General features: G+C 45.8%; 1 protein-coding gene and 1 long non-coding RNA gene across 4 annotated transcripts; one reads left to right on the top strand and one right to left on the bottom strand.

Moving 5' to 3' along the window:
- Window positions 1-262: 262 nt before the first annotated feature.
- Window positions 263-24,602, bottom strand: LOC112239771 (sorting nexin-18-like). Its single transcript, XM_042320233.1, has 3 exons — window positions 23,310-24,602; window positions 13,764-14,233; window positions 263-867 (listed from the first exon to the last, which is right to left on the bottom strand). The coding sequence occupies exons 1-3, from the start codon at window positions 24,359-24,361 to the stop codon at window positions 614-616; spliced, it is 1,776 nt and encodes a 591-aa protein (XP_042176167.1). The 5' UTR covers window positions 24,362-24,602; the 3' UTR covers window positions 263-613.
- On the top strand, window positions 23,998-27,382 carry LOC121846330. Of its 3 annotated transcripts, XR_006083179.1 has the most exons (5): window positions 23,998-24,130; window positions 25,466-25,583; window positions 25,699-25,769; window positions 25,881-26,559; window positions 26,734-27,382. It is a non-coding gene; the product is annotated as an uncharacterized LOC121846330 (long non-coding RNA). The 3 variants fall into 3 exon arrangements; XR_006083177.1 differs by having other exon boundaries at window positions 25,881-27,382; XR_006083178.1 differs by lacking the exon at window positions 23,998-24,130 and adding an exon at window positions 24,689-24,816 and having other exon boundaries at window positions 25,881-27,382.

Raw genomic sequence — 27,382 nt, 5'->3', positions numbered from 1 at the left:
ATAGGAGGCAGTAAGCTGTACAGTAGGGTTCCCCAATAGGAGGCAGTAAGCTGTATAGTAGGGTTCCCCAATAGGAGGCAGTATGCTGTATAGTAAGGTTCCCCAACAAGAAGGAGTTCTCAATGTTTTTTGGGCAAAAAATAAATATATACACAGTACCAGTCCAAAGTTTGGACACACCTACTCATTCAAGGGTTTTTCTTTATTTTTACCATCTTCTACATTGTAGAATAATAGTGAAGACATCAACACTATGAAATAACACAAATGGAATCATGTAGTAAACAAACAATGTGTCAAACAAATCAAAATATATTTGAGATTCTTCAAAGTAGCCACCCTTTGCCTTGATGACAGCTAATCAATCTCATGTTTGACGCTCTGACCTACTATACCAACCCTGTTAAAAAAAAAATCTGTCAACTCAAGTCCCTTCAACAGTATCCACCAAACATGGAATCAACTTCCAGGCTTCAGGAAACTATCCCGGTCAAGGGTCAGATCTGTAACCATCTAGACCTATTAGGAGGGCCGGATCTGAGATCTGGACCAATCAGAAAGTGCCCGATCAGATCTAAACCAATCAGGGGTGTCCCTCCCACCCCTCTCTCCTCTAAGCGTTGTCATACTTCTGCAGGGCCTCCTCCAGCTTTCCGGTGATCTTCTGGAAGAAGCCAATCTGCTCGGTTAGATACTGCTGCATCTGGGTCTTGAAGTCCCTCACCCGGACCTGGTGGAAGTGCTGCATCTCTGCCAGCGTGGCGAAGGAGATGATGTTACAGCGCTCGTTGACTCCATCCGCCTGACGAGCGTCCATCTTGCCTTCCTCAACGTGCTTCTGGGACTCCTTCACCTTGTTAAGTGCTCCTGGAGAGAGAGGAGAGAGGGTCAGTACTCCAGGAGAGAGAGGAGAGGGTCAGTACTCCAGGAGAGAGAGGAGAGAGGAGAGGGTCAGTACTCCAGGAGAGAGAGGAGAGAGGAGAGGGTCAGTGCTCCTGGAGAAGGAGGAGAGAGGAGAGGGTCAGTGCTCCTGGAGAGAGAGGAGAGAGGAGAGGGTCAGTGGTCCTGGAGAAGGAGGAGAGAGGAGAGGGTCAGTGCTCCTGGAGAAGGAGGAGAGAGGAGAGGGTCAGTGCTCCTGGAGAAGGAGGAGAGAGGAGAGGGTCAGTGCTCCTGGACAGAGAGGAGAGAGGACAGAGAGGAGAGGGTCAGTGCTCCTGGACAGAGAGGAGAGAGGACAGAGAGGAGAGGGTCAGTGCTCCTGGAGAAGGAGGAGAGAGGAGAGGGTCAGTGCTCCTGGAGAAGGAGGAGAGAGGAGAGGGTCAGTGCTCCTGGAGAAGGAGGAGAGAGGAGAGGGTCAGTGCTCCTGGAGAAGGAGGAGAGAGGAGAGGGTCAGTGCTCCTGGAGAAGGAGGAGAGGGTCAGTGCGCCTGGAGAACAAGGAGAGAGTCAGTGCTCCTGGAGAAAAAGGAGAGAGGAGAGGGTCACTGCTCCTGGAGAAGGAGGAGGGAGGAGAGGGTCACTGCTCCTGGAGAAGGAGGAGAGAGGAGAGGGTCAGTACTCCTGGAGAAGGAGGAGAGAGTAGAGGGTCAGTACTCCTGGAGAAGGAGGAGAGAGGAGAGGGTCAGTGCTCCTGGAGAAGGAGGAGAGAGGAGAGGGTCAGTGCTCCTGGAGAAGGAGGAGAGGGTCAGTTCTCCTGGAGAAGGAGGAGAGGGTCAGTGCTCCTGGAGAAGGAGGAGAGAGTCAGTGCTCCTGGAGAAGGAGGAGAGAGGAGAGGGTCACTGCTCCTGGAGAAGGAGGAGAGAGGAGAGGGTCAGTACTCCTGGAGAAGGAGGAGAGAGGAGAGGGTCAGTGCTCCTGGATAGAGAGGAGAGAGGACAGAGAGGAGAGGGTCAGTGCTCCTGGACAGAGAGGAGACTGGTTTCATGAGAAGTATCCGAATTCTTGTTTTTTGCTGCCTAAAATAAATGAGGGATTTCGGTAACATAACTTTTCAGTCCGAGAAACAACAAGTAAGAAATTAAAACAAAATGGCTGTATTTAGGAAGCAGCTTCAGCAACACAGACATCACAAAACCCACTGTTGCAACTGCCTGTGCCTGCTAACTTGCAGCCTACAGAGAGGAGAGAGAGAGACAGAGAGAGAGAGACAGACAGACAGACAGACAGACAGACAGACAGACAGACAGACAGACAGACAGACAGACAGACAGACAGACAGACAGACAGACAGACAGACAGACAGAGAGAGAGAGAGAGACAGAGAGAGAGAGAGAGAGAGAGAGAGAGACAGAGAGAGAGACAGAGAGAGACAGAGAGAGAGAGACAGAGAGAGAGAGACAGAGAGAGAGAGACAGAGAGAGAGAGAGAGAGAGAGAGAGAGAGAGAGAGACAGAGAGAGAGAGAGACAGAGAGAGACAGAGACAGAGACTGAGACAGAGAGAGACAGAGAGAGAGACAGAGAGAGACAGAGAGAGAGAGAGACAGAGAGAGAGAGACAGGCTGCACCAGTCACATGCTGTCATTTCTATTTACAGCGTGGCAATTCTGAGCCCGTACAAAATTAATCGTAGAAAATTCTGGCCCCGTTCAGACAGAAAATAACAACTATAGTAAGAGTGTATGTAGGGTCACGGGTGATAGACTGACTGGCTTTCCTGGTAAACCCTGTGTCATTTTCCATTGTTTTCAGGCTTTATACAGTGTCTGATAGGTCATGTACCACAGTGACTGCAAACACACACACTACCAGTTGTGGAAAAACACACAACGCGTCAGTGAAACCACATGCTGCCTCCCATGTGACAAAAGCAATCAAATGAAACGTGTGTGTGTGTATACAGTGGGGCAAAAAAGTATTTAGTCAGCCACCAATTGTGCACGTTCTCCCACTTAAAAAGATGAGAGAGGCCTGTAATTTTCATCAAAGGTACAATTCAACTATAACAGACAAAATGAGAAACATTTTTCCAGAAAATCACATTGTAGGATTTTTAATGAATTTATTTGCAAATTATGGTGGAAAATAAGTATTTGGTCACCTACAAACAAGCAAGATTTCTGGCTCTCACAGACCTGTAACTTCTTCTTTAAGAGGCTCCTCTGTCCTCCACTCGTTACCTGTATTAATGGCACCTGTTTGAACTTGTTATCAGTATAAAATACACCTGTCCACAACCTCAAACAGTCACACTCCAAACTCTACTATGGCCAAGACCAAAGAGCTGTCAAAGGACACCAGAAACAAAATTGTAGACCTGCACCAGGCTGGGGAGACTGAATCTGCAATAGGTAAGCAGCTTGGTTTGAAGAAATCAACTGTGGGAGCAATTATTAGGAAATGGAAGACATACAAGACCACTGATAATCTCCCTCGATCTGGGGCTCCACGCAAGATCTCACCCCGTGGGGTCAAAATGATCACAAGAACGGTGAGCAATTATCCCAGAACCACACGGGGGGACCTAGTGAATGACCTGCAGAGAGCTGGGACCAAAGTAACAAAGCCTACCATCAGTAACACACTACGCCGCCAGGGACTCAAATCCTGCAGTGCCAGACGTGTCCCCCTACTTAAGCCAGTACATGTCCAGGCCCGTCTGAAGTTTGCTAGAGAGCATTTGGATGATCCAGAAGAAGATTGGGAGAATGTCATGTGGTCAGATGAAACCAACATAGAACTTTTTGGTAAAAACTCAACTCGTTGTGTTTGGAGGACAAAGAATGCTGAGTTGCAACCAAAGAACACCATACCTACTGTGAAGCATGGGGGTGGAAACATCATGCTTTGGGGCTGTTTTTCTGCAAAGGGACTAGGACCACTGATCCGTGTAAAGGAAAGAATGAATGGGGCCATGTATCGTGAGATTTTGAGTGAAAACCTCCTTCCATCAGCAAGGGCATTGAAGATGAAACGTGGCTGGGTCTTTCAGCAGGACAATGATCCCAAACACACCGCCCGGGCAACGAAGGAGTGGCTTCGTAAGAAGCATTTCAAGGTCCTGGAGTGGCCTAGCCAGTCTCCAGATCTCAACCCCATAGAAAATCTTTGGAGGGAGTTGAAAGTCTGTGTTGCCCAGCAACAGCCCCAAAACATCACTGCTCTAGAGGAGATCTGCATGGAGGAATGGGCCAAAATACCAGCAACCGTGTGTGAAAACCTTTTGAAGACTTCCAGAAAACGTTTGACCTCTGTCATTGCCAACAAAGGGTATATAACAAATTATTGAGATAAACTTTTGTTATTGACCAAATACTTATTTTCCACCATAATTTGCAAATAAATTCATAAAAAATCCTACAATGTGATTTTCTGGATTTTTTTTCTCATTTGGTCTGTCATAGTTGATGTGGACCTATGATGAAAATTACAGGCCTCTCATCTTTTTAAGTGGGAGAACTTGCACAATTGGTGGCTGACGCGTATAAGGCCCTGCCCCGCTCTCCTTTCGGAAAAGCTGACCACGACTCCATTTTGTTGATCCCTGCCTACAGACAGAAACTAAAACAAGAAGCTCCCGCGCTGAGGCCTGTTCAACGCTGGTCCGACCAATCTGATTCCACACTCCAAGACTGCTTCCATCACGTGGACTGGGATATGTTTCGTGTTGCGTCAGACAACATTGACGAATAGACTGATTCGGTGAGTGAGTTCATTAGAACGTGCGTTGAAGATGTCGTTCCCATAGCAACGATCAAAACATTCCCAAACCAGAAACCGTGGATTGATGGCAGCATTCGCGTGAAACTGAAAGCGTGAACCACTGCTTTTAAATCAGGGCAAGGTGACCGGAAACATGACCGAATACAAACAGTGTAACTATTCCCTCCGCAAGGCAATCAAACAAGCTAAGCGTCAGTATAGAGACAAAGTAGAATCTCAATTCAACGGCTCAGACACAAGAGGTATGTGGCAGGGTCTACAGTCAATCACGGATTACAAAAAGAAAACCAGCCCCGTCACGGACCAGGATGTCTTGCTCCCAGGCAGACTAAATAACTTTTTTGCCCGCTTTGAGGACAATACAGTGCCACTGACACGGGCCGCAACTAAAACATGCGGACTCTCCTTCACTGCAGCCGAGGTGAGTAAGACATTTAAACGTGTTAACCCTCGCAAGGCTGCAGGCCCAGACGGCATCCCCAGCCGCGCCCTCAGAGCATGCGCAGACCAGCTGGCCGGTGTGTTTACGGACATATTCAATCAATCCCTATACCAGTTTGCTGTTCCCACATGCTTCAAGAGGGCCACCATTGTTCCTGTTCCCAAGAAAGCTAAGGTAACTGAGCTAAACGACTACCGCCCCGTAGCACTCACTTCCGTCATCATGAAGTGCTTTGAGAGACTAGTCAAGGACCATATCACCTCCACCCTACCTGACACCCTAGACCCACTCCAATTTGCTTACCGCCCAAATAGGTCCACAGACGATTCAATCTCAACCACACTGCACACTGCCCTAACCCATCTGGACAAGAGGAATACCTATGTGAGAATGCTGTTCATCGACTACAGCTCGGCATTTAACACCATAGTGCCCTCCAAGCTCGTCATCAAGCTCGAGACCCTGGGTCTCGACCCCGCCCTGTGCAACTGGGTACTGGATTTCCTGACGGGCCACCCCCAGGTGGTGAGGGTAGGCAACAACATCTCCACCCCGCTGATCCTCAACACTGGGGCCCCACAAGGGTGCGTTCTGAGCCCTCTCCTGTACTCCCTGTTCACCCACGACTGCGTGGCCACGCACGCCTCCAACTCAATCATCAAGTTTGCGGACGACACAACAGTGGTAGGCTTGATTACCAACAACGACGAGATGGCCTACAGGGAGGAGGTGAGGGCCCTCGGAGTGTGGTGTCAGGAAAATAACCTCACACTCAACGTCAACAAAACTAAGGAGATGATTGTGGACTTCAGGAAACAGCAGAGGGAACACCCCCCTATCCACATCGATGGAACAGTAGTGGAGAGGGTAGTAAGTTTTAAGTTCCTCGGCGTACACATCACAGACAAACTGAATTGGTCCACCCACACAGACAGCATCGTGAAGAAGGCGCAGCATCGCCTCTTCAACCTCAGGAGGCTGAAGAAATTCGGCTTGTCACCAAAAGCACTCACAAACTTCTACAGATGCACAATCGAGAGCATCCTGGTGGGCTGTATCACCGCGTGGTACGGCAACTGCTCCGCCCACAACCGTAAGGCTCTCCAGAGGGTAGTGAGGTCTGCACAACGCATCACCGGGGGAAAACTACCTGCCCTCCAGGACACCTACACCACCCGATGTCACAGGAAGGCCATAAAGATCATCAAGGACAACAACCACCCGAGCCGCTGCCTGTTCACCCCGCTATCATCCAGAAGGCGAGGTCAGTACAGGTGCATCAAAGCTGGGACCGAGAGACTGAAAAACAGCTTCTATCTCAAGGCCATCAGACTGTTAAACAGCCACCACTAACATTGAGTGGCTGCTGCCATCACACTGACTCACTCCAGCCACTTTAATAATGGGAATTGATGGGAAATGATGTAAAATATATCACTAGCCACTTTAAACAATGCTACCTAATATAATGTTTACATACCCTACATTAATCATCTCATATGTATATGTATATACTGTACTCTATATCATCTACTGCATCTTTATGTAATACATGTATCACTAGCCACTTTAACTATGCCACTTTGTTTACATACTCATCTCATATGTATATACTGCACTCAATACCATCTACTGTATCTTGCCTATGCCGCTCTGTACCATCACTCACTCATATATCTTTATGTACATATTCTTTATCCCCTTACACTTGTGTCTATAAGGTAGTAGTTTTGGAATTGTTAGCTAGATTACTTGTTGGTTATTACTGCATTGTCGGAACTAGAAGCACAAGCATTTCGCTACACTCGCATTAACATCTGCTAATCATGTGTATGTGACAAATAAAATTAGATTTGATTTGATTTTTGACTAAATACTTTTTTGCCCCACTGTATGTCTTTGTGTAAGGGAGGTCGCGTGGTCGCGTGGTGTGGGTCAATATCTCAATGAAAACATTTCCTATTTCTCATGCAAAACTAAGTCCAGTCCTGATGGACTTGGCATGTGACGGTCTAGTCCTGATGGACTTGGCGTGTGACGGTCTAGTCCTGATGGACTTGGCGTGTGACGGTCTAGTCCTGATAGACTTGGCGTGTGACGGTCTCGTCCTGATAGACTTGGCGTGTGACGGTCTAGTCCTGATAGACTTGGCGTGTGACGGTCTAGTCCTGATGGACTTGGCGTGTGACGGTCTAGTCCTGATGGACTTGGCGTGTGACGGTCTAGTCCTGATGGACTTGGCGTGTGACGGTCTAGTCCTGATGGACTTGGCGTGTGACGGTCTAGTCCTGATGGACTTGGCGTGTGACGGTCTAGTCCTGATGGACTTGGCGTGTGACGGTCTAGTCCCGATGGACTTGGCGTGTGACGGTCTAGTCCTGATGGACTTGGCGTGACGGTCTAGTCCTGATGGACTTGGCGTGTGACGGTCTAGTCCTGATGGACTTGGCGTGTGACGGTCTCGTCCTGATAGACTTGGCGTGTGACGGTCTTGTCCTGATGGACTTGGCGTGTGACGGTCTAGTCCTGATAGACTTGGCGTGTGACGGTCTAGTCCTGATAGACTTGGCGTGTGACGGTCTAGTCCTGATAGACTTGGCGTGTGACGGTCTCGTCCTGATAGACTTGGCGTGTGACGGTCTAGTCCTGATAGACTTGGCGTGTGACGGTCCTGATAGACTTGGCGTGTGACGGTCTAGTCCTGATGGACTTGGCGTGTGACGGTCTGGTCCTGATGGACTTGGCGTGTGACGGTCTGGTCCTGATGGACTTGGCGTGTGACGGTCTAGTCCTGATGGACTGATGGACTTGGCGTGTGACGGTCTAGTCCTGATAGACTTGGCGTGTGACGGTCTAGTCCTGATGGACTTGGCGTGTGACGGTCTGGTCCTGATGGACTTGGCGTGTGACGGTCTAGTCCTGATGGACTCGGCGTGTGACGGTCTAGTCCTGATGGACTTGGCGTGTGACTTTGAAGTAGACCTGAGCCTAACAGTATGATGATATGTGCAGCTATATTAATCGACCTGGCCAAGGCTTTCAATTTTCTTATCGGCAGACTCAAAAGCCTTGGTTTCTCAAATGATTGCATCGCCTGGTTCACCAACTACTTCTCTGATAGAGTTCAGTGTGTCAAATCGGAGGGCCTGTTGTCTGGACCTCTAGCAGTCTCTATGGGCGTGCCACATGGTTCAATTCTCCGGCCGACTCTTTTCTCTGTATACATCAATGATATCGCTCTTGCCGCGGTTGATTATTTAATCCAACTCTACGCAGACAACACCGTTCTGTGTACATCGGGCCATTCTTTGGACACTGTGTTAACTAACTTCTAAACAAGCTTCAATGCCATACAACTCTCCTTCTGCCTCCAACTGCTCTTAAATGCAAGTAAAACTAAATGCATGCTCTTCAACTGATTGCTGCCCGCACCTGCCCGCCCGTCCAGCATCACTACTCTGGACGGTTCTGACTTAGAATATGTGGACAACTACAAATACCTAGGTGTCTGGCTAGACTGTAAACTCTCCTTCCAGACTCATATTAAACATCTCCAATCCAAAATTAAATCTAGAATAGGCTTCCTATTTTGCAACATAGCATCCTTCACTCATGCTGCCAAACATACCCTCGTAAAACTGACTATCCAACCGATCCTTGACTTCGGCGATGTCATCTATAAAGTAGACTCCAACACTCTACTCAACAAATTGGATGCAGTCTATCACAGTGCCATCCGTTTTGTCACCAAAGCCCCAACAACTACCCACCACTGCGACCTGTATGCTCTCGTTGGTTGGCCCTCGCTTCATAATCGTCGCCAAACCCACTGGCTCCAGGTCATCTATAAGTCTTTGCTAGGTAAAGCCCCGCCTTATCTCAGCTCACTGGTCACCATAGCAGCACCCAACCGTCGCATGCGCTCCAGCATGTATATCTCACTTGTCACCTCCAAAGCCAATTCCTCCTTTGGCCGCATTTCCTTCCAGTTCTCTGGTGCCAATGACTGGAACAAATTGCAAAAATCACTGAAGCTGGAGACTCATTTCTCCCTCACTAACTTTAAGCACCAGCTGTCAGAGTAGCCCACTGATCACTGCACCTGTACATAGCTCATATGTAAATAGCCCAATCCAACTACCTCATCCCCACTGTTATTTATTTTTGTTCCTTTGCACCCCAGTATCTCTACTTGCACATTCATCATCTGCACATCTATCACTCCAGTGTTCAATTGCAAAATTGTAATTATTTCGCCACTATGGCCTATTTATTGCCTTACCTCTCTTATCCTACCTCATTTGCACACACTGTATATAGTCTTTTCTATTGTATTATTGACTGTACATTTGTTTATTCCATGTGTAACTCTGTGTTATTGTCTGTCACACTGCTTTGCTTTATCTTAGCCAGGTCACAGTTGTAAATGAGAACTTGTTCTCAACTGGCCTACCTGGTTAAATAAAGGTGAAATAAAAAAAAGGTTCCATTCTGTACCGTGGATGATGTCAGGGTAGTATGAGGACATTACCTATTCTGTACGTGGATGATGTCAGGGTAGTATGATGACATTACCTTTCTGTACGTGGATGATGTCAGGGTAGTATGAGGACATTACCTTTCTGTACCGTGGATGATATCAGGGTAGTATGAGGACATTACCTTTCTGTACGTGGATGATGTCAGGGTAGTATGAGGACATTACCTTTCTGTATCATGGATGATGCCAGGGTAGTATGAGGACATTACCTATTCTGTTTGTGGATGATGTCAGGGTAGTATGGTTTCTGTACGTGGATGTCAGGGTAGTATGAGGACATTACCTTTCTGTACCATGTGGATGTGAGGACATTACCATTCTGTACGTGGATGAAGTCAGGGTAGTATGAGGACATGACCTTTCTGTACGTGGATGATGTCAGGGTAGTATGAGGACATTACCTATTCTGTACGTGGATGATGTCAGGGTAGTATGAGGACATTACCTATTCTGTACGTGGATGATGTCAGGGTAGTATGAGGTCATTACCTATTCTGTACGTGGATGATGTCAGGGTAGTATGAGGACATTACCTTTCTGTACGTGGATGATGTCAGGGTAGTATGAGGACATTACCTATTCTGTACGTGGATGATGTCAGGGTAGTATGAGGACATTACCTATTCTGTACGTGGATGATGTCAGGGTAGTATGAGGACATTAACTATTCTGTACATGGATGATATCAGGGTAGTATGAGGACATTACCTATTCTGTACGTGGATGAAGTCAGGGTAGTATGAGGACATTACCTATTCTGTACGTGGATGATGTCAGGGTAGTATGAGGACATTACCATTCTGTACCGTGGATGATGTCAGGGTAGTATGAGGACATTACCTTTCTGTACTGTGGATGATGTCAGGGTAGTATGAGGACATTACCTTTCTGTACTGTGGATGATGTCAGGGTAGTATGAGGACATTACCTTTCTGTACTGCGGATGATGTCAGGGTAGTATGATGACATTACCTTTCTGTACGTGGATGATGTCAGGGTAGTATGATGACATTACCTTTCTGTACGTGGATGATGTCAGGGTAGTATGAGGACATTACCTTTCTGTACCGTGGATGATATCAGGGTAGTATGAGGACATTACCTATTCTGTATGTGGATGATGCCAGGGTAGTATGAGGACATTACCTATTCTGTTTGTGGATGATGTCAGGGTAGTATGGTTTCTGTACGTGGATGTCAGGGTAGTATGAGGACATTACCTTTCTGTACCATGTGGATGTGAGGACATTACCATTCTGTATGTGGATGAAGTCAGGGTAGTATGAGGACATGACCTTTCTGTACGTGGATGATGTCAGGGTAGTATGAGGACATTACCTATTCTGTACCGTGGATGATGTCAGGGTAGTATGAGGACATTACCTTTCTGTATCATGGATGATGCCAGGGTAGTATGAGGACATTACCTATTCTGTTTGTGGATGATGTCAGGGTAGTATGAGGACATTACCTATTCTGTCGTGGATGATGTCAGGGTAGTATGAGGACATTACCTATTCTGTACGTGGATGATGTCAGGGTAGTATGAGGTCATTACCTATTCTGTACGTGGATGATGTCAGGGTAGTATGAGGACATTACCTTTCTGTATCATGGATGATGCCAGGGTAGTATGAGGACATTACCTATTCTGTTTGTGGATGATGTCAGGGTAGTATGGTTTCTGTACGTGGATGTCAGGGTAGTATGAGGACATTACCTTTCTGTACCATGTGGATGTGAGGACATTACCATTCTGTACGTGGATGAAGTCAGGGTAGTATGAGGACATGACCTTTCTGTACGTGGATGATGTCAGGGTAGTATGAGGACATTACCTATTCTGTACGTGGATGATGTCAGGGTAGTATGAGGACATTACCTATTCTGTACGTGGATGATGTCAGGGTAGTATGAGGTCATTACCTATTCTGTACGTGGATGATGTCAGGGTAGTATGAGGACATTACCTTTCTGTACGTGGATGATGTCAGGGTAGTATGAGGACATTACCTATTCTGTACGTGGATGATGTCAGGGTAGTATGAGGACATTACCTATTCTGTACGTGGATGATGTCAGGGTAGTATGAGGACATTAACTATTCTGTACATGGATGATATCAGGGTAGTATGAGGACATTACCTATTCTGTACGTGGATGAAGTCAGGGTAGTATGAGGACATTACCTATTCTGTACGTGGATGATGTCAGGGTAGTATGAGGACATTACCATTCTGTACCGTGGATGATGTCAGGGTAGTATGAGGACATTACCTTTCTGTACTGTGGATGATGTCAGGGTAGTATGAGGACATTACCTTTCTGTACTGCGGATGATGTCAGGGTAGTATGAGGACATTACCTTTCTGTACTGCGGATGATGTCAGGGTAGTATGATGACATTACCTTTCTGTACGTGGATGATGTCAGGGTAGTATGATGACATTACCTTTCTGTACGTGGATGATGTCAGGGTAGTATGAGGACATTACCTTTCTGTACGTGGATGATGTCAGGGTAGTATGAGGACATTACCTATTCTGTACGTGGATGATGTCAGGGTAGTATGAGGACATTACCTATTCTGTACGTGGATGATGTCAGGGTAGTATGAGGACATTAACTATTCTGTACATGGATGATATCAGGGTAGTATGAGGACATTACCTATTCTGTACGTGGATGAAGTCAGGGTAGTATGAGGACATTACCTATTCTGTACGTGGATGATGTCAGGGTAGTATGAGGACATTACCATTCTGTACCGTGGATGATGTCAGGGTAGTATGAGGACATTACCTTTCTGTACTGTGGATGATGTCAGGGTAGTATGAGGACATTACCTTTCTGTACTGTGGATGAAATCAGGGTAGTATGAGGACATTACCTAGTCTGTACGTGGATGATGTCAGGGTAGTATGAAGACATTACCTTTCTGTACGTGGATGATGTCAGGGTAGTATGAAGACATTACCTTTCTGTACTGTGGATGATGTCAGGGTAGTATGAGGACATTACCTTTCTGTACGTGGATGATGTCAGGGTAGTATGAGGACATTACCTATTCTGTACGTGGATGATGTCAGGGTAGTATGAGGACATTACCTTTCTGTACTGTGGATGATGTCAGGGTAGTATGAGGACATTACCTTTCTGTACTGTGGATGAAATCAGGGTAGTATGAGGACATTACCTAGTCTGTACGTGGATGATGTCAGGGTAGTATGAAGACATTACCTTTCTGTACGTGGATGATGTCAGGGTAGTATGAAGACATTACCTTTCTGTACGTGGATGATGTCAGGGTAGTATGATGACATTACCTTTCTGTACGTGGATGATGTCAGGGTAGTATGAGGACAGTACCATTCTGTACGTGGATGGTGTCAGGGTAGTATGGTTTCTGTACGTGGATGATGTCAGGGTAGTATGAGGACATTACCTATTCTGTACCGTGGATGATGTCAGGGTAGTATGAGGACATTACCTTTCTGTACGTGGATGATGTCAGGGTAGTATGAGGACATTACCTTTCTGTATCATGGATGATGCCAGGGTAGTATGAGGACATTACCTTTCTGTACGTGGATGATGTCAGGGTAGTATGGTTTCTGTACGTGGATGATGTCAGGGTAGTATGAGGACATTACCTTTCTGTATCATGGATGATGCCAGGGTAGTATGAGGACATTACCTATTCTGTACGTGGATGATGCCAGGGTAGTATGAGGACATTACCTATTCTGTATGTGGATGATGTCAGGGTAGTATGGTTTCTGTACGTGGATGATGTCAGGGTAGTATGAGGACATTACCTTTCTGTACGTGGATGATGTCAGGGTAGTATGGTTTCTGTACATGGATGATGTCAGGGTAGTATGAGGACATTACCTTTCTGTACGTGGATGATGTCAGGGTAGTATGGTTTCTGTACGTGGATGATGTCAGGGTAGTATGAGGACATTACCTTTCTGTACGTGGATGATGTCAGGGTAGTATGGTTTCTGTACATGGATGATGTCAGGGTAGTATGAGGACATTACCTTTCTGTACGTGGATGATGTCAGGGTAGTATGGTTTCTGTAAGTGGATGATGTCAGGGTAGTATGAGGACATTACCTTTCTGTACGTGGATGATGTCAGGGTAGTTGGCCAGATGTCCCTGGTACAGCTGTAACAAATCCATTAAAGGGTCCACATCATGTCTTGGCTGCTCTGCAAAGTAGTCTCCGATAGCATCGTATGCCTCTCCTGTATACGCTATGGCCTGGTTCAACCCTACTGAATATGCCTGCTGGTCCTGCTCAAACGCCTGTCCTAGGGCATTAAACGCCTGGCCCACTTTCTGGTACTCCTTCTTAAACCCTGTGATCTGTTTCCGGGCGAATTCGTTGGTGGTGGTGTTGACTTGGACCACGCTGTCGTCCATTTTCTTGGTGAAAGCTTTGAAGCCGTCGATCTTGGACTCGACCTCGACCAGGTCCAGGGGGGGTCCGGAGGGCGTGGAGATAGTGAGGAAGAAGTTAGCCCCCACCATCTCGTCCTTCTCTGCCTTCCTCTTCCCCTGCTTCCATGACTTCTGGTCCATGCTGTTGAATAGAACACAATAATAAAAGTTAGAGCCCCTATAGGACCGCCCGGGAGAGTCAGTAGAGCCCCTATAGGACCGCCTGGTAGAGTCAGTAGAGCCCCTATAGGACCGCCCGGGAGAGTCAGTAGAGCCCCTATAGGACCGCCTGGTAGAGTCAGTAGAGCCCCTATAGGACCGCCTGGTAGAGTCAGTAGAGCCCCTATAGGACCGCCTGGTAGAGTCAGTAGAGCCCTATAGGACCGCCTGGTAGAGTCAGTAGAGTCAGTAGAGCCCCTACAGGACCGCCTGGTAGAGCTGAATATAATGACAACAAATGACATAGCTCAGTGGGCTTATTCCCAATATGATCTGGTCATGAAATAATATGACATATACATTTTGTTTTCCATGTTACACAATACAAGGGGCTTGAAGTAGCCTACTTAGAATAGGCCTACAAGGGGCTTGAAGTAGACTCCTTAGAATAGGCCTACGAGGGGCTTGAAGTAGACTACTTAGAATAGGCCTACGAGGGGCTTGAAGTAGCCTACTTAGAATAGGCCTACAAGGGGCTTGAAGTAACCTACTTAGAATAGGCCTACGAGGGGCTTGAAGTAGCCTACTTAGAATAGGCCTACAAGGGGCTTGAAGCAGCCTACTTAGAATAGGTCTACAAGGGGCTTGAAGTAGACTCCTTAGAATAGGCCTACGAGGGGCTTGAAGTAGCCTACTTAGAATAGGCCTACAAGGGGCTTGAAGTAGCCTACTTAGAATAGGCCTACGAGGGGCTCGAAGTAGCCTACCTAGAATAAGCTTACGAGGGGCTCGAAGTAGCCTACTTAGAATAGGCCTACGAGGGGCTCGAAGTAGCCTACTTAGAATAGGCCTACAAGGGGCTTGAACTAGACTACTTAGCATAGGCCTACGAGGGGCTCGAAGTAGACTACTTAGCATAGGCCTACGAGGGGCTTGAATTAGCCTACTTAGAATAGGCCTACGAGGGGCTTGAATTAGCCTACTTAGAATAGGTCTACGAGAGCCTTGAAGTAGACTACTTAGAATAGGCCTACAATGGGCTTGAATCAGCCTACTTAGAATAGGTCTACGAGAGCCTTGAAGTAGCCTACTTAGAATAGGCCTACGAGGGGCTTGAAGTAGCCTACTTAGAATAGGCCTATGAGGGGCTCGAAGTAGCCTACTTGAACAAGTAGGCTGTTAGAAAAGGCCTACATTGAAATGCATACATTTCTAAAGCTCTCGTGTTGCTTTTTAATTTCCCGTGATTTCATTTTTGATCTGTTTTTTGTTGTTGTTGTTGTTGTGAGAGATGTGGCCACTTCCGTTTGTTTCCCACCACTTCAATTGATGGGTATTCGGTTGAGGTAAAATCCACGTACGGGTTATAATGAGAACGTACGGGTTATAATGAGAACGTACGGGTTATAATGAGAACGTACGGGTTATAGTGAGAACGTACGGGTTATAATGAGAACGTACGGGTTATAATGAGAACGACGACATTTAAAAGGTTGGTTTCAACTTGGCGTGTAAAAACAATGCTAATAACAATGTTACCGCTATTCACGGCTTTTATTACGTGTTCCTGCATCAGACACGTCGGCTACAGACACATCTCCATGACTACATCCATTCTATTTAGTCAGGCAATGTCCTCACTATTCTCACACATTTTACAATGTAATACTAATATGAATATCAATGCATTGGCAAAGTGCAAACAAAAAAAAAACAAATATATTCTTAAAGTGGTTATGACCAACTTTTTGTTCGGGGGGGGTGTTCTACACTGGCTATACACAAAAAGTATGTGGACACCCCTTCAAAATTTGTGGATTCTGCTATTTCAGTCACATCCGTTGCGGACAGGTGTATAAAATTGAGCACACCGCCATGCAATCTCCATAGACAAACATTGTCTTTAGAACGGCACGTACTGAAGAGCTCAGTGACTTTCAACGTGGCACCATCGTAGGATGCCGCCTTTCCAACAAGTCAGTTGGTCACATTTCTGCCTTGCTAGAGCTGCTGTAAGTGCTGTTATTGTGAGGTGGATACAACAACAGCTCAGCCTTGCAAGTGGTTGGAACGAGACCGCCGAGTGCTGGAGCGTAAAAATCATCTGTCCTCAGTTGCAACCCTCACTACCGAGTTCCAAAATGCCTCTGGAAGCAACGTCAGCAGTTCGTCTGGAGTTTCATGAAATAGGTTTCAAATCAAACATTATTTGTCACATGCGCCGAATGCAACAAGTGTAAGACCTTACCGTGAAATGCTTTACTTAACAAGCCCTTAAATCAACAGCGCAGTTCAAGAAGAGTTAACAAAATATTGACCAAATACCCTAAAGTAAAAAATAATAAAAAGTAACAATAAAATAACAATAACGAGGCTATATACAGGGAGTACCGGTACCGAATCAATGTACAGGGGTACAGGTTAGTAATGAGGCTATATACAGGGAGTACCGGTACCGAATCAATGTACAGGGGTACAGGTTAGTTGAGGTCATGTGTGCATGTAGGTGGTGGTAAAGTGACTGTACATAGATAATAAACAGTAGTACAGGTTAGTTGAGGTAATCTGTACATGTAGGTGGGGGTAAAGTGACTGTACATAGATAATAAACAGTAGTACAGGTTAGTTGAGGTAATATGTACATGTAGGTAGGGGTAAAGTGACTATGACATAGATAATAAACAGAGTAGCAGCAGTGTAAAAACAAATGGGGGGGGTCAATGTAAATTGTCCGAGTGGCCATTTGATGGCCGTGCAGCAGCACACAAGCCTAAGATCACTATGGGCAATGCCAAGCGTCGGCTGAAGTGGTGTAAAGCTCGCCGCCATTGGACTCTGGATCAGTGGAAACGTGTTCTCTGGAGTGATGAATCATGCTTCACCATCTGGCAGTCCCACGGACAAATCTGAGTTTGGTAGATACCAGGAGAACCCTACCAGCCTCAATGCATAGTGCCAACTGTAAAGTTTGGTGGAGGAGGAATAATGATCTGGGGCTGTTTTTCATGGTTCGGACCCCTTAGTTCCAGTGAAGGGAAATCTTAATGCTACAGCATTCAATGACATTCTAGACGATTCTGTGCTTCCAACTTCGTGGCAACAGTTTGGGGAATGCCCTTTCCTGTTTTAGCATGACAATGCCCCCATGCACAAAGCGAAGTCCATACAGAAATGGTTTGTCGATATCGGTGTGGAAGAACTTGACCTCGCCTGCACTGAGCCCTAACCTCAACCCCATTGAACACCTTTGGAATTAATTGGAACGCCAACTGTGAGCCAGGCCTAATCACTCAACATCAGTGCCCGTCCTCACTAATGTTCTTGTGGCTAAATGGAAGCAAGTCCCCTGCAACAATGTTCCAACATCTAGAGGAAAGCCTTCCCAGAAGAGTGGAGGCTGTTATAGCAGCAATGTTCCTACATCTAGTGGAAAGCCTTCCCAGAAGAGTGGAGGCTGTTATAGCAGCAATGTTCCTACATCTAGTGGAAAGCCTTCCCAGAAGAGTGGAGGCTGTTATAGTAGCAATGTCCCTACATCTAGTGGAAAGCCTTCCCAGAAGAGTGGAGGCTGTTATAGTAGCAATGTCCCTACATCTAGTGGAAAGCCTTCCCAGAAGAGTGGAGGCTGTTATAGTAGCAATGTCCCTACATCTAGTGGAAAGCCTTCCCAGAAGAGTGGAGGCTGTTATAGTAGCAATGTCCCTACATCTAGTGGAAAGCCTTCCCAGAAGAGTGGAGGCTGTTATCGCAGCAAAGGACCAACTCCATATTAATGCCCATGATTTTGCGATGAGATGTTTGACAAGCAGGTGTCCACATACGTTCGGTCAAGTAGTGTATCTTACAAGGATAGACCATTACATTTTAAAATGTTAATAAAACACAGTTTTACCGTTTTTATGAGTGCGGCTCCATAAAAATAGATGTACCGGTGTAGCTGGTTGTTATTGTCGACCAATCACAGTGGCGCTACAGACACAGAGGCTCAATGCGTAGCAGAGTGATTTCTAAATCAATGATGAATTACAATTACGGAGTGAAGTTGGAGTAGGCTGTTGTTTTTATATGAATGGAGTTGTTGTAGACATTGGACAGGAAGTGCAGCAAAACAGCCTCAATTAGCCTTGTTACTTTAGGTACTGTAGCTAGGCTAACTTAGCTGGCTACTGTAGCTAGGCTAACTTAGCTGGCTACTGTAGCTAGGCTAACTTAGCTGGCAACTGTAGCTAGGCTAACTTAGCTAGGCTAACTTAGTTGGCAAATGTAGTTAGGCTAACTTAGCTGGCAACTGTAGCTAGGCTAACTTAGCTGGCAACTGTAGCTAGGCTAACTTAGCTGGCTACTGCAGCTAGGCTAACTTAGCTGGCTACTGCAGCTAGGCTAACTTAGCTGGCTACTGCAGCTAGGCTAACTTAGCTGGCTACTGCAGCTAGGCTAACTTAGCTGGCTACTGCAGCTAGGCTAACTTAGCTGGCTACTGTAGCTAGGCTAACTTAGCTAGGCTAACTCTTTACAACAATTTGATACAGTCAAGACAGACACTACCAGGTGGTATGATGGATAACCTTTGGCAGCAACACGTTTTTCTAACTAGCACAAGTCGGTTTGGCTACTACCCCCCTGTGCCACCCACACACTGTCACACACCCTGGCCCCTGCTCATCTTCCCCTCTGTGCCACCCATCACTGTCACACACCCTGGCCCCTGCTCATCTCTCCCTCCTCTCTCTCTCCCTCTGTCACACACCCTGGCCCCTGCTCATCTCTTCCTCCTCTCTCTCTCCCTCCGTCATACACCCTGGCCCCTGCTAATCTCTCCATCCTCTCTCTCTCCCTCCGTCACACACACTGGCCCCTGCTCCTCTCTCCCAAACAACCTTGGCCTTATTTTTAGCTACAGTTGAAGTCGGAGGTTTACATACACCATAGCCAACTATATCTAAACTCCGTTTTCACAAATCCTGACATTTAATCCTAGTAAAAATTCCCTGTTTTAGGTTAGATAGGATCACCACTTTATTTTAAGAATGTGAAATGTCAGAATAATAGTAGAGAGAATGATTTATTTCAGCTTTCATCACATTCCCAGTGGGTCAGAAGTTTACATACACTCAATTAGTATTTGGTAGCATTGCCTTTAAAATGGTTTAACTGTTCCGGGTATCCTTCCACAAGCTTCCCACAATAAGTTGGGTAAATTCTGGCCCATTCCTCCTGACAGAGCTGGTGTAACGGAGGTTTGTAGGCCTCCTTGCTCGCACACACTTTTTCAGTTCTGCCCACACATTTTCTATGGGATTGAGGTCAGGGCTTTGTGATGGCCACTCCAATACCTTGACTTTGTTGTCCTTAAGCCATTTTGCCACACCTTTGGAAGTATGCTTGAGGTCATTGTTCATTTGGAAGACCCATTTGCGACCAAGCTTTAATTTCCTGATGTCTTGAGATATCCACATATCCACATACTTTTCCCTCCTCATGAAGCCATCTATTTGAAGTGAAGTGCATCAGTCCGTCCTGCAGCAAAGCACCCCCACATCATGATGCTGCCACCCTCGTGCTTCCCGGTTTGGGATGGTGTTCTTCGGCTTGCAAGCCTCCCCCTTTTTCCTCCAAACATAACGATGGTCATTATGGCCTAATAGTTCTATTTTTGTTTCATCAGACCAGAGGACATTTCTCCAAAAAGTATGATCTTTGTCCCTGTGTGCAGTTGCAAACCGTAGTCTGGATTTTTTATGGCGGTTCTGAGCAGTGCCTTCTTCCTTGCTGAGCGGCCTTTCAGGTTATGTCGATATAGGACTCGTTTTACTGTGGATATAGATACTTTTGTACCTGTTTCCTCCAGCATCTTCACAAGGTCCTTTGCTATTGTTCTGGGATTGATTTGCACTTTTCGCACCAAAGTATGTTCATCTCTAGGAGACAGAACGCGTCTCCTTCCTGAGCGGTATGACGGCTGTGTGGTCCCATGGTGTTAATACTTGCGTACGCTTGTTTGTACAGATGAACGTGGTACCTTCAGGCATTTGGGAATTGCTCCCAAGGATGAACCAGACTTGTGGAGGTCTACAATTTTTTTCTGAGGTCTTGGCTGATTTCTTTTGATTTTCCCATGATGTCAAGCAAAGAGGCACAGAGTTTGAAGGTAGGCCTTGAAATACATCCACAGGTACACCTCCAATTGACTCAAATGATGTCAATTAGCCTATCAGAAGCTTCTAAAGCCATGACATACATTTCTGGAATTTTCCAAGCTGTTTAAAGCCACAGTCAACTTAGTTAATGTAAACTTCTGACCCACTGGAATTGTGATACAGTGAATTATAAATGAAATAACCTGTCTGTAAACAATTGTTTGAAATATGACTTGTGTCATGTACAAAGTAGATGTCCTAACCAACTTGCCAAAACTATGGTTTGTTAACAAGAAATTTGTGGAGTGGTTGAAGAACAAGTTTAATGACTCCAACATAAGTGTATGTAAACTCCCAACTTCAACTGTAAATGTTGCAATTGCGATTTGACTTGCGATTTAGAGCAAAACATTTGGGCAAACTGTTGGAAGGATGGAAACAGAATGAATATTCTAATTCTATAGTTAGTTAGAATATAATAGTTGGTTTGTGACATTATGTACATATTTCAGAAAGAGTATGAGAAAACATCTTCTTCATCATCTTCATCATCTTATCCAGAACGCTGCAGCCCACCTGGTGTCCAACCTGCCCAAGTTCTCCCATCCTGCTCCTCCTCCACACGCTCCAGTTAAAGCTCAAACCAAGCACTCCGTTCTGCCACCTCTGGTCTCCTGGCCCTCCCACCCCTACGGGAGGACAGCTCCCGGGAGGACAGCTCCCGCTCAGCCCAGTCCTAGCTCTTCTCTGTCCTCCCACCCCTACGGGAGGACAGCTCCCGGGAGGACAGCTCCCGCTCAGCCCAGTCCTAGCTCTTCTCTGTCCTCCCACCCCTATGGGAGGACTCAGCCCAGTCCTGTCCTCCCTCCCACCCCTATGGGAGGACAGCTCCCGCTCAGCCCAGTCCTAGCTCTTCTCTGTCCTCCCACCCCTACGGGAGGACAGCTCCCGGGAGGACAGCTCCCGCTCAGCCCAGTCCTAGCTCTTCTCTGTCCTCCCACCCCTATGGGAGGACAGCTCCCGCTCAGCCCAGTCCTAGCTCTTCTCTGTCCTCCCACCCCTATGGGAGGACAGCTCCCTCTCAGCCCAGTCCTAGCTCTTCTCTGTCCTCCCACCCCTATGACAGCTCCCTCTCAGCCCAGTCCTAGCTCTTCTCTGTCCTCCCACCCCTATGGGAGGACAGCTCCCTCTCAGCCCAGTCCTAGCTCTTCTCTGTCCTCCCACCCCTATGGGAGGACAGCTCCCTCTCAGCCCAGTCCTAGCTCTTCTCTGTCCTCCCACCCCTATGGGAGGACAGCTCCCGCTCAGCCCAGTCCTAGCTCTTCTCTGTCCTCCCACCCCTATGGGAGGACAGCTCCCGCTCAGCCCAGTCCTAGCTCTTCTCTGTGACAGCTCCCTCTCAGCCCAGTCCTAGCTCTTCTCTGTGACAGCTCCCTCTCAGCCCAGTCCTAGCTCTTCTCTGTCCTCCCACCCCTACAGGAGGACAGCTTCCGCTCAGCCCAGTCCAAGCTCTTCCCTGTCCTGGCAACCCAATGGTTGAACCAGCTTCCACCTGAAGCTAGGACAGCACAGTCCCTGCCCATCTTCAAACAGTATCTTAAATTATCCTCGTCCACGGTATGGTTTTTAATACTGTGAGTACAATAAAACATTAAAAAAGTAAATACCTTCAGTCAACTAGTGTAATACATTAGCAGACAATGTTCTTCATTTCACCTGTCATATAATTTTTCATTATGAAGTTTACTGGTAGTCCCCAGGCACATGGTGTTTGTTAACAAGCACATAACAACGAGAGACCAGAGCCTTGTGAGTCACCCACTGTGGTGCAGCATGCGCCAGATGATCTATTGTAGTTACAGTATGGAATTCACAACTAAATGTTTGCCAGCTAGACATCTTATAATTATTAAGTCTAAAATGTGTTAAATGCTCTGCAGTTGTGCAATTAGTTTGCTAATTTAGTAGGCATCTAGCTAGTTAGCATGTAGCTAGTTAGCATGTAGCTAGTTAGCATGTAGCATGTAGCTAGTTAGCATCTAGCTAGTTAGCATCTAGCTAGTTAGCATCTAGCTAGTTAGCTTCTTGTAAAAATCTAGCTTCTCCTGGATCAAGAGCCTTGCTGTCTAATATTTGTTTTGCTCGTGCATCAAACTGTGAGTAGCATTTTTTGAGTTACATGTATAATGTTATGAGCTGGAATGTCTGTCCTGCAAATAGTTTGTCAGAGACTGTCATTTGCTATGAGATTTTACATTACATTAGAATTGCTAATCTTCTAGATTACAGAGGCTCAGTAGGGTTTGAAAATAGCGCCCCTAGTGTTCAGCGCCGATATTACCCAAACATCCAGGGATTGCACAAGGTCGTTAAAAATGAAGGTGTGACAATCTGGATAGCATTCAAACCTAACGTAAAAGCAACATTTTTCTCCAATCCTATCCGAAAAAACATAATGTTATTAAGTCATAAACAAGTTTTACTGCACGTGAGGTTTCAAACGTATTATATGTCATTACTAAATGTGTTATTCAAATATTTAAATCAGTTGTCTTCCTCATAATTAAAGGGGATGATGAAGCAATATTTGCGAGAAGGAGGGAATCTAATTTCATTGCACTTCCTCCAACTCACAGCTCAGAGACTTTTTAATTCAGGATAAATGGAGTTATCCCCGAGTTAGCCTGCCTGAGAACAGGCTAGTTCTGAAGGATTCATTGCCATTGGAAAATGTACCTACCTGGCTAAAAAAGGTGAGTCACTTTCACTGTACCTCTTATCCAGAGTTGAACTCAATAGTCGATCAAAGTTAGCTTGCTAATTTTCTCCAACCACGTATGTAGTATAAGGGTTCTGGTCAACTCATTGTCATGTTTTATAGGACAAGAGAATAGAAACAGACAGGCGAGGAGAGAAACCTACCTGTTGCAGGAGAGGAAGTGCTGGAACACGTCACATCTGGACAGGACCGGGTGACTAGTCATGTGATTCATCCACCATATCAACCCTTTCCTCCTTTTAGAGATGAAGTCCTCCTCAAACCGCCCCGTGGCCTGTTTCTCTGGGATGTGAGGCACCGAGATGACAGGGAACTTCTCCACCAGCCTGGCGTAGAGCCAGTCAAAGTGTTTATATCTCCTGTTGACCTGGGTCTGTGTGTGGGTGGGCGTCAGCTTGTAGGCAATGTAACTCTTCATCCCTTTGAACTTGGTCTGCTTGGTGGGGTCGTCTATGGTACAGGAGAATGGGTATGGGTTTTCCTGCCATTCTGGACCGTATTGTCCCGTTACAACACAGATCTTATCCCCATCTTTCACAAACCCAGCTGCCTCACCTAACACGAACGCTTCACCTCCTGATTTCACAAATGTTGAAAACCTATTGAGGTTTCTACTGACCGTGGCAGAGCTCTTGGCTTGTTGAGCGTTGCCACTTCTGGACATAGAAGATGTTGACACGCTATATGTAGACGATCCATTGCCATCAAAGTCCCCTTGGTGACTACCACCAACAACTACGGGCTCGTCAGCCACTGTCGAGGTGTCATCCCAGTCTTCATCCCAGTCTTCATCGCTGCCCTGGCTGGCTTGGTAACCGTGCTGCTGCGCTGGGGCAAGCGGCGAGGACGCTGTAAACCCAGACGATATTATTGATGTTTTGGACAAGTTTTCAATTTGATTTAATGTTTTATTCGAGGCGTCCCCGAAACCTCCGGTAGGAATATTGGCGTATCGGGATCCCCGGTAAGTATCCTCTGATGTGCTGTTATTATTAAACGTGGACGCGGTATCGTTATTTAGGATCTCGACGTAGGACGCGGGGAAGAGACCTCTCTCGCCTTTGCTGTTGGATCCTTCTAGCCAGCCTTCGATGTCCTGTTCGCTGTACAAACTCACTATTTCATGTTCCTTTAATGATATCTCCCCTGTGTTTTCGGAATTGAACTCGTATAAAGCCCTCGCCTTGAGCGCCATAGTTCAACAAATTACTGTCTGGCGCCCCCGCAAAACAAATAACCAGCAAACTCTTATTAACGGGCTAGCCTATACAAACTACACTAGTTCTGAAAGCACACTCCCCCCTAAATGTCCCTTCTTATGCGATCTACCTCGCAATCCAGTTGTCTTTTGCTACTGTAATAAAAAATAATAATAATAAGTGCAATAAAATCCCGTTACTTCGTCCGAGTCTTTGCCGTTTAAAGTTGAAGGGACTAGTTGCAGCGGTGGCCCCTGCCTCTCTCATCACACACTCCCCTTTTCGCACTCAACAACCATACGTAATCAGTCTGAGTAATGGAGGGTGGTATGAGCCAGAATTAAGTCTAGGCAACCGTACCACCCTGTGGCTGTCGCCTACTATTGAACGTCTGACTGACATGTCAGACACCATGTGCGTGTGACGCCTGCGTGTTAATGAAAGTCATAAGGTGTGTATTTTATATTCTTAATTAAATCTCAACCATAAATGTTAGAAATGTACAGTTTTTCCCGTGTAAAAAAAAACCGGAAGGGTATTTTCCCCATTGTAAAGTAATGGAGTTAGGCTAGGTTGCTAATGGTTTTACCTGTAAGAGATGGTTAGTAAAATGTCGTTCAAACTATCTGTACTTTTTTTCAACAACATTTTTAGATCCAATTTGTTTTATTTATTTTTTAATCAACAAAGGCTCAGATTAGTTCAGGTAATATATGTAAATATGTGATGTCACAATAAAATGTGTTTGTGTTAATGTTTGTACGAAAATAGAGTTTAACAGTTCGCTAGCTTGATGTTAACCAAATGTAGCTTGGCACCCAGTAATTTAGATTCTGTAATTTTCTTGTTGTTGAAATTGACACTACAGTATAGGCAATAATTTATACACAATTGCATTGCTTACCTCAATAAACAGTTGCGGCTCCCGTCTGAAAAAGTAGCTTTACTGAGGTAAGCAATGCAATTGTGTATAAATGATTGCCTATACTGTAGAGTATGGGGGAGTATTCTGGAGGCCTGGACGTAAGTTATATGTAATGTGAATGTGTAGATGTATGGTGACTCCAGATTTGGATTAAGGGACCAACCTGCCTTGACAGGTACCAGGAATGGTGGGAGGGACAATCTGAAAGTGTTTATCTTTGCGCACAAGAGCAGCGTCCAGAATACTTCCCCTATCACCTGCTGTACGGACGGGAGCCGCAACTGTTTACTGAGGTAAGCAATGTGCAATTGTGTATAAATTATTGCCTATACTGTAGTGTGAAACATTTTGTAATTGAATTTCTATTGCTGTTTTTTGTATAACATACTTTATTATCCCTGATACAAGTTGTCGAACAAGATCAGAATGCCTTCGAGGACCACCTTCAAGCAGGGACTGAGAAGGAGGTTTTTGACCAGGTAAAAATGTTCACTGTTCATTTATTTTCTGGCCTTCAAAAGATATATATATAAGAGATGTATTTGTGATAACATAAAATATAATTGCATTTATTTCTATTGTCAATCAAGGTGAGACTGAACATGAACAAGGCGCAGGAGAAACAGAATGAGATCCACCGGAGGAGAATCAAGGGGACCAGGTGCTTTGAACATCCGGGCTAATAACTTGGAAGAAGGACGAAAGGAAGGCGAGACCAGAGAAACCTTGGTGCTCTTTCGCTCCTAGCTGGGGTCACCATCCATTAAGTTGAATATAAAAATCTCACATTATAACTATTTGCCTGTGGCCGGTATCACCATGCTGTCAGCAGTACCAACACTGGCCCAGGGGTTATCTCCAAATAGTCCATCTCAAGGCCAAGCACTGGGTCACGTTAAGTTACCAGGGGTGGCAGGTAGCCTAGTGGTTAGAGTGAAGAGGTGGCAGGTAGCCTAATGGTTAGAGCGTTGGGACCATAACCAAAAAGTTGCTGGATCGAATCCCTGAGCTGACAAGGTGAAAAATATGTCATTCTGCCCCTTGAACAAGGCAATTAACCCACTGTTCCCCAGTAGGCCGTCATTAAAAACAAATAGTTTTAATAAAGGTTCAAAATGTTTTTTTAAAGTAACTGCCATTTCCAGGTAAGTACTGTTAAGGTGTATGACTCCAGTGGTCATGACATCACCTTGGAGTTTCTCTCCCAACTCACCTCTCTGATCTTTTTCAGGGACCATCCCTTACCTCCCTCATCAACCCCACTGACAGGTTTCCTTTCTTTTCAGTCCGCCATTAACATTATTGCATGTCTCATCAAACATTTTTAAATGAAATCATCCAGTAACTGTATTTTTTACCTGATAAACCTGTAACCTGTGTGTTTGCTTGTTTACGTCTCTGTCTCCTACCCTGGTTCCCTTTAACTCTGCTCCCGTTCTCCAGGACCTAGTGGTTCGGCTCAACATCCAGACATGGATCCACCTGATGACCTCCATTTCCTGTTCTCCAGGACCTAGTGGTTCTGCCCAACACCCAGATGTGGATCCACCTGATGTTCTCCATTTCCTGTTCTCCAGGACATAGGGTTTCTGCCCAACACCCAGACATGGATCCACCTGATGTTCTCCATTTCCTGTTCTCCAGGACCTAGGGTTTCTGCCCAACACCCAGACATGGATCCACCCGATGTCCTCCATTATCAACCACCGTCCAAATTTTCATTACATTAGCTACTGTTATTGTCATGTTGTCATTATCTGCTAAGAAAGAGCAAGACAACTATCATACTGGGCACATAATGTGTGATCCACAGATGAACTAAAAACACCTGCACTGTAAAGACTGACTGCCTGTTGAAAACCAAGTGAAAGTTTGAACCTCCCATCCACACAGCACCCACCTCCTCTCTATTCCACACACCAGAATTCAGTATCTCAGTCTATGATGTTATGTGAGTGTACACAAGAATCAAAGTAAATTGACATGTACCAACAACAACAACAAAAATATCAACGTTTATACATTTAAATCTAAAATATTTTCTCCATATTTTCTCCATATTACCGAGTGAAGGAATAAATTCTTTGTAAAT

The sequence above is a fragment of the Oncorhynchus tshawytscha genome, linkage group LG04 (assembly GCF_018296145.1).
Source record: "Oncorhynchus tshawytscha isolate Ot180627B linkage group LG04, Otsh_v2.0, whole genome shotgun sequence".
In the NCBI taxonomy this organism is placed as follows: Eukaryota; Metazoa; Chordata; class Actinopteri; order Salmoniformes; family Salmonidae; genus Oncorhynchus; species Oncorhynchus tshawytscha.
Note: the sequence above shows the minus strand (reverse complement) of the source record. Positions and strands in the feature narration are given on the sequence as shown.

Excerpts from the sequence above, each read along its gene's own strand:
- LOC112239771 (XM_042320233.1), bottom strand. The coding sequence starts at position 24,361 with ATGGCGCTCAAGGCGAGGGCTTTATACGAGTTCAATTCCGAAAACACA. Across the intron at positions 14,234-23,309 it reads CACTTCCTCTCCTGCAACAG|CATGGACCAGAAGTCATGGA; the intron begins GTAGGTTTCTCT and ends TCTATTCAACAG. Across the intron at positions 868-13,763 it reads CATCATCCACGTACAGAAAG|GAGCACTTAACAAGGTGAAG; the intron begins GTAATGTCCTCA and ends CTCTCTCTCCAG.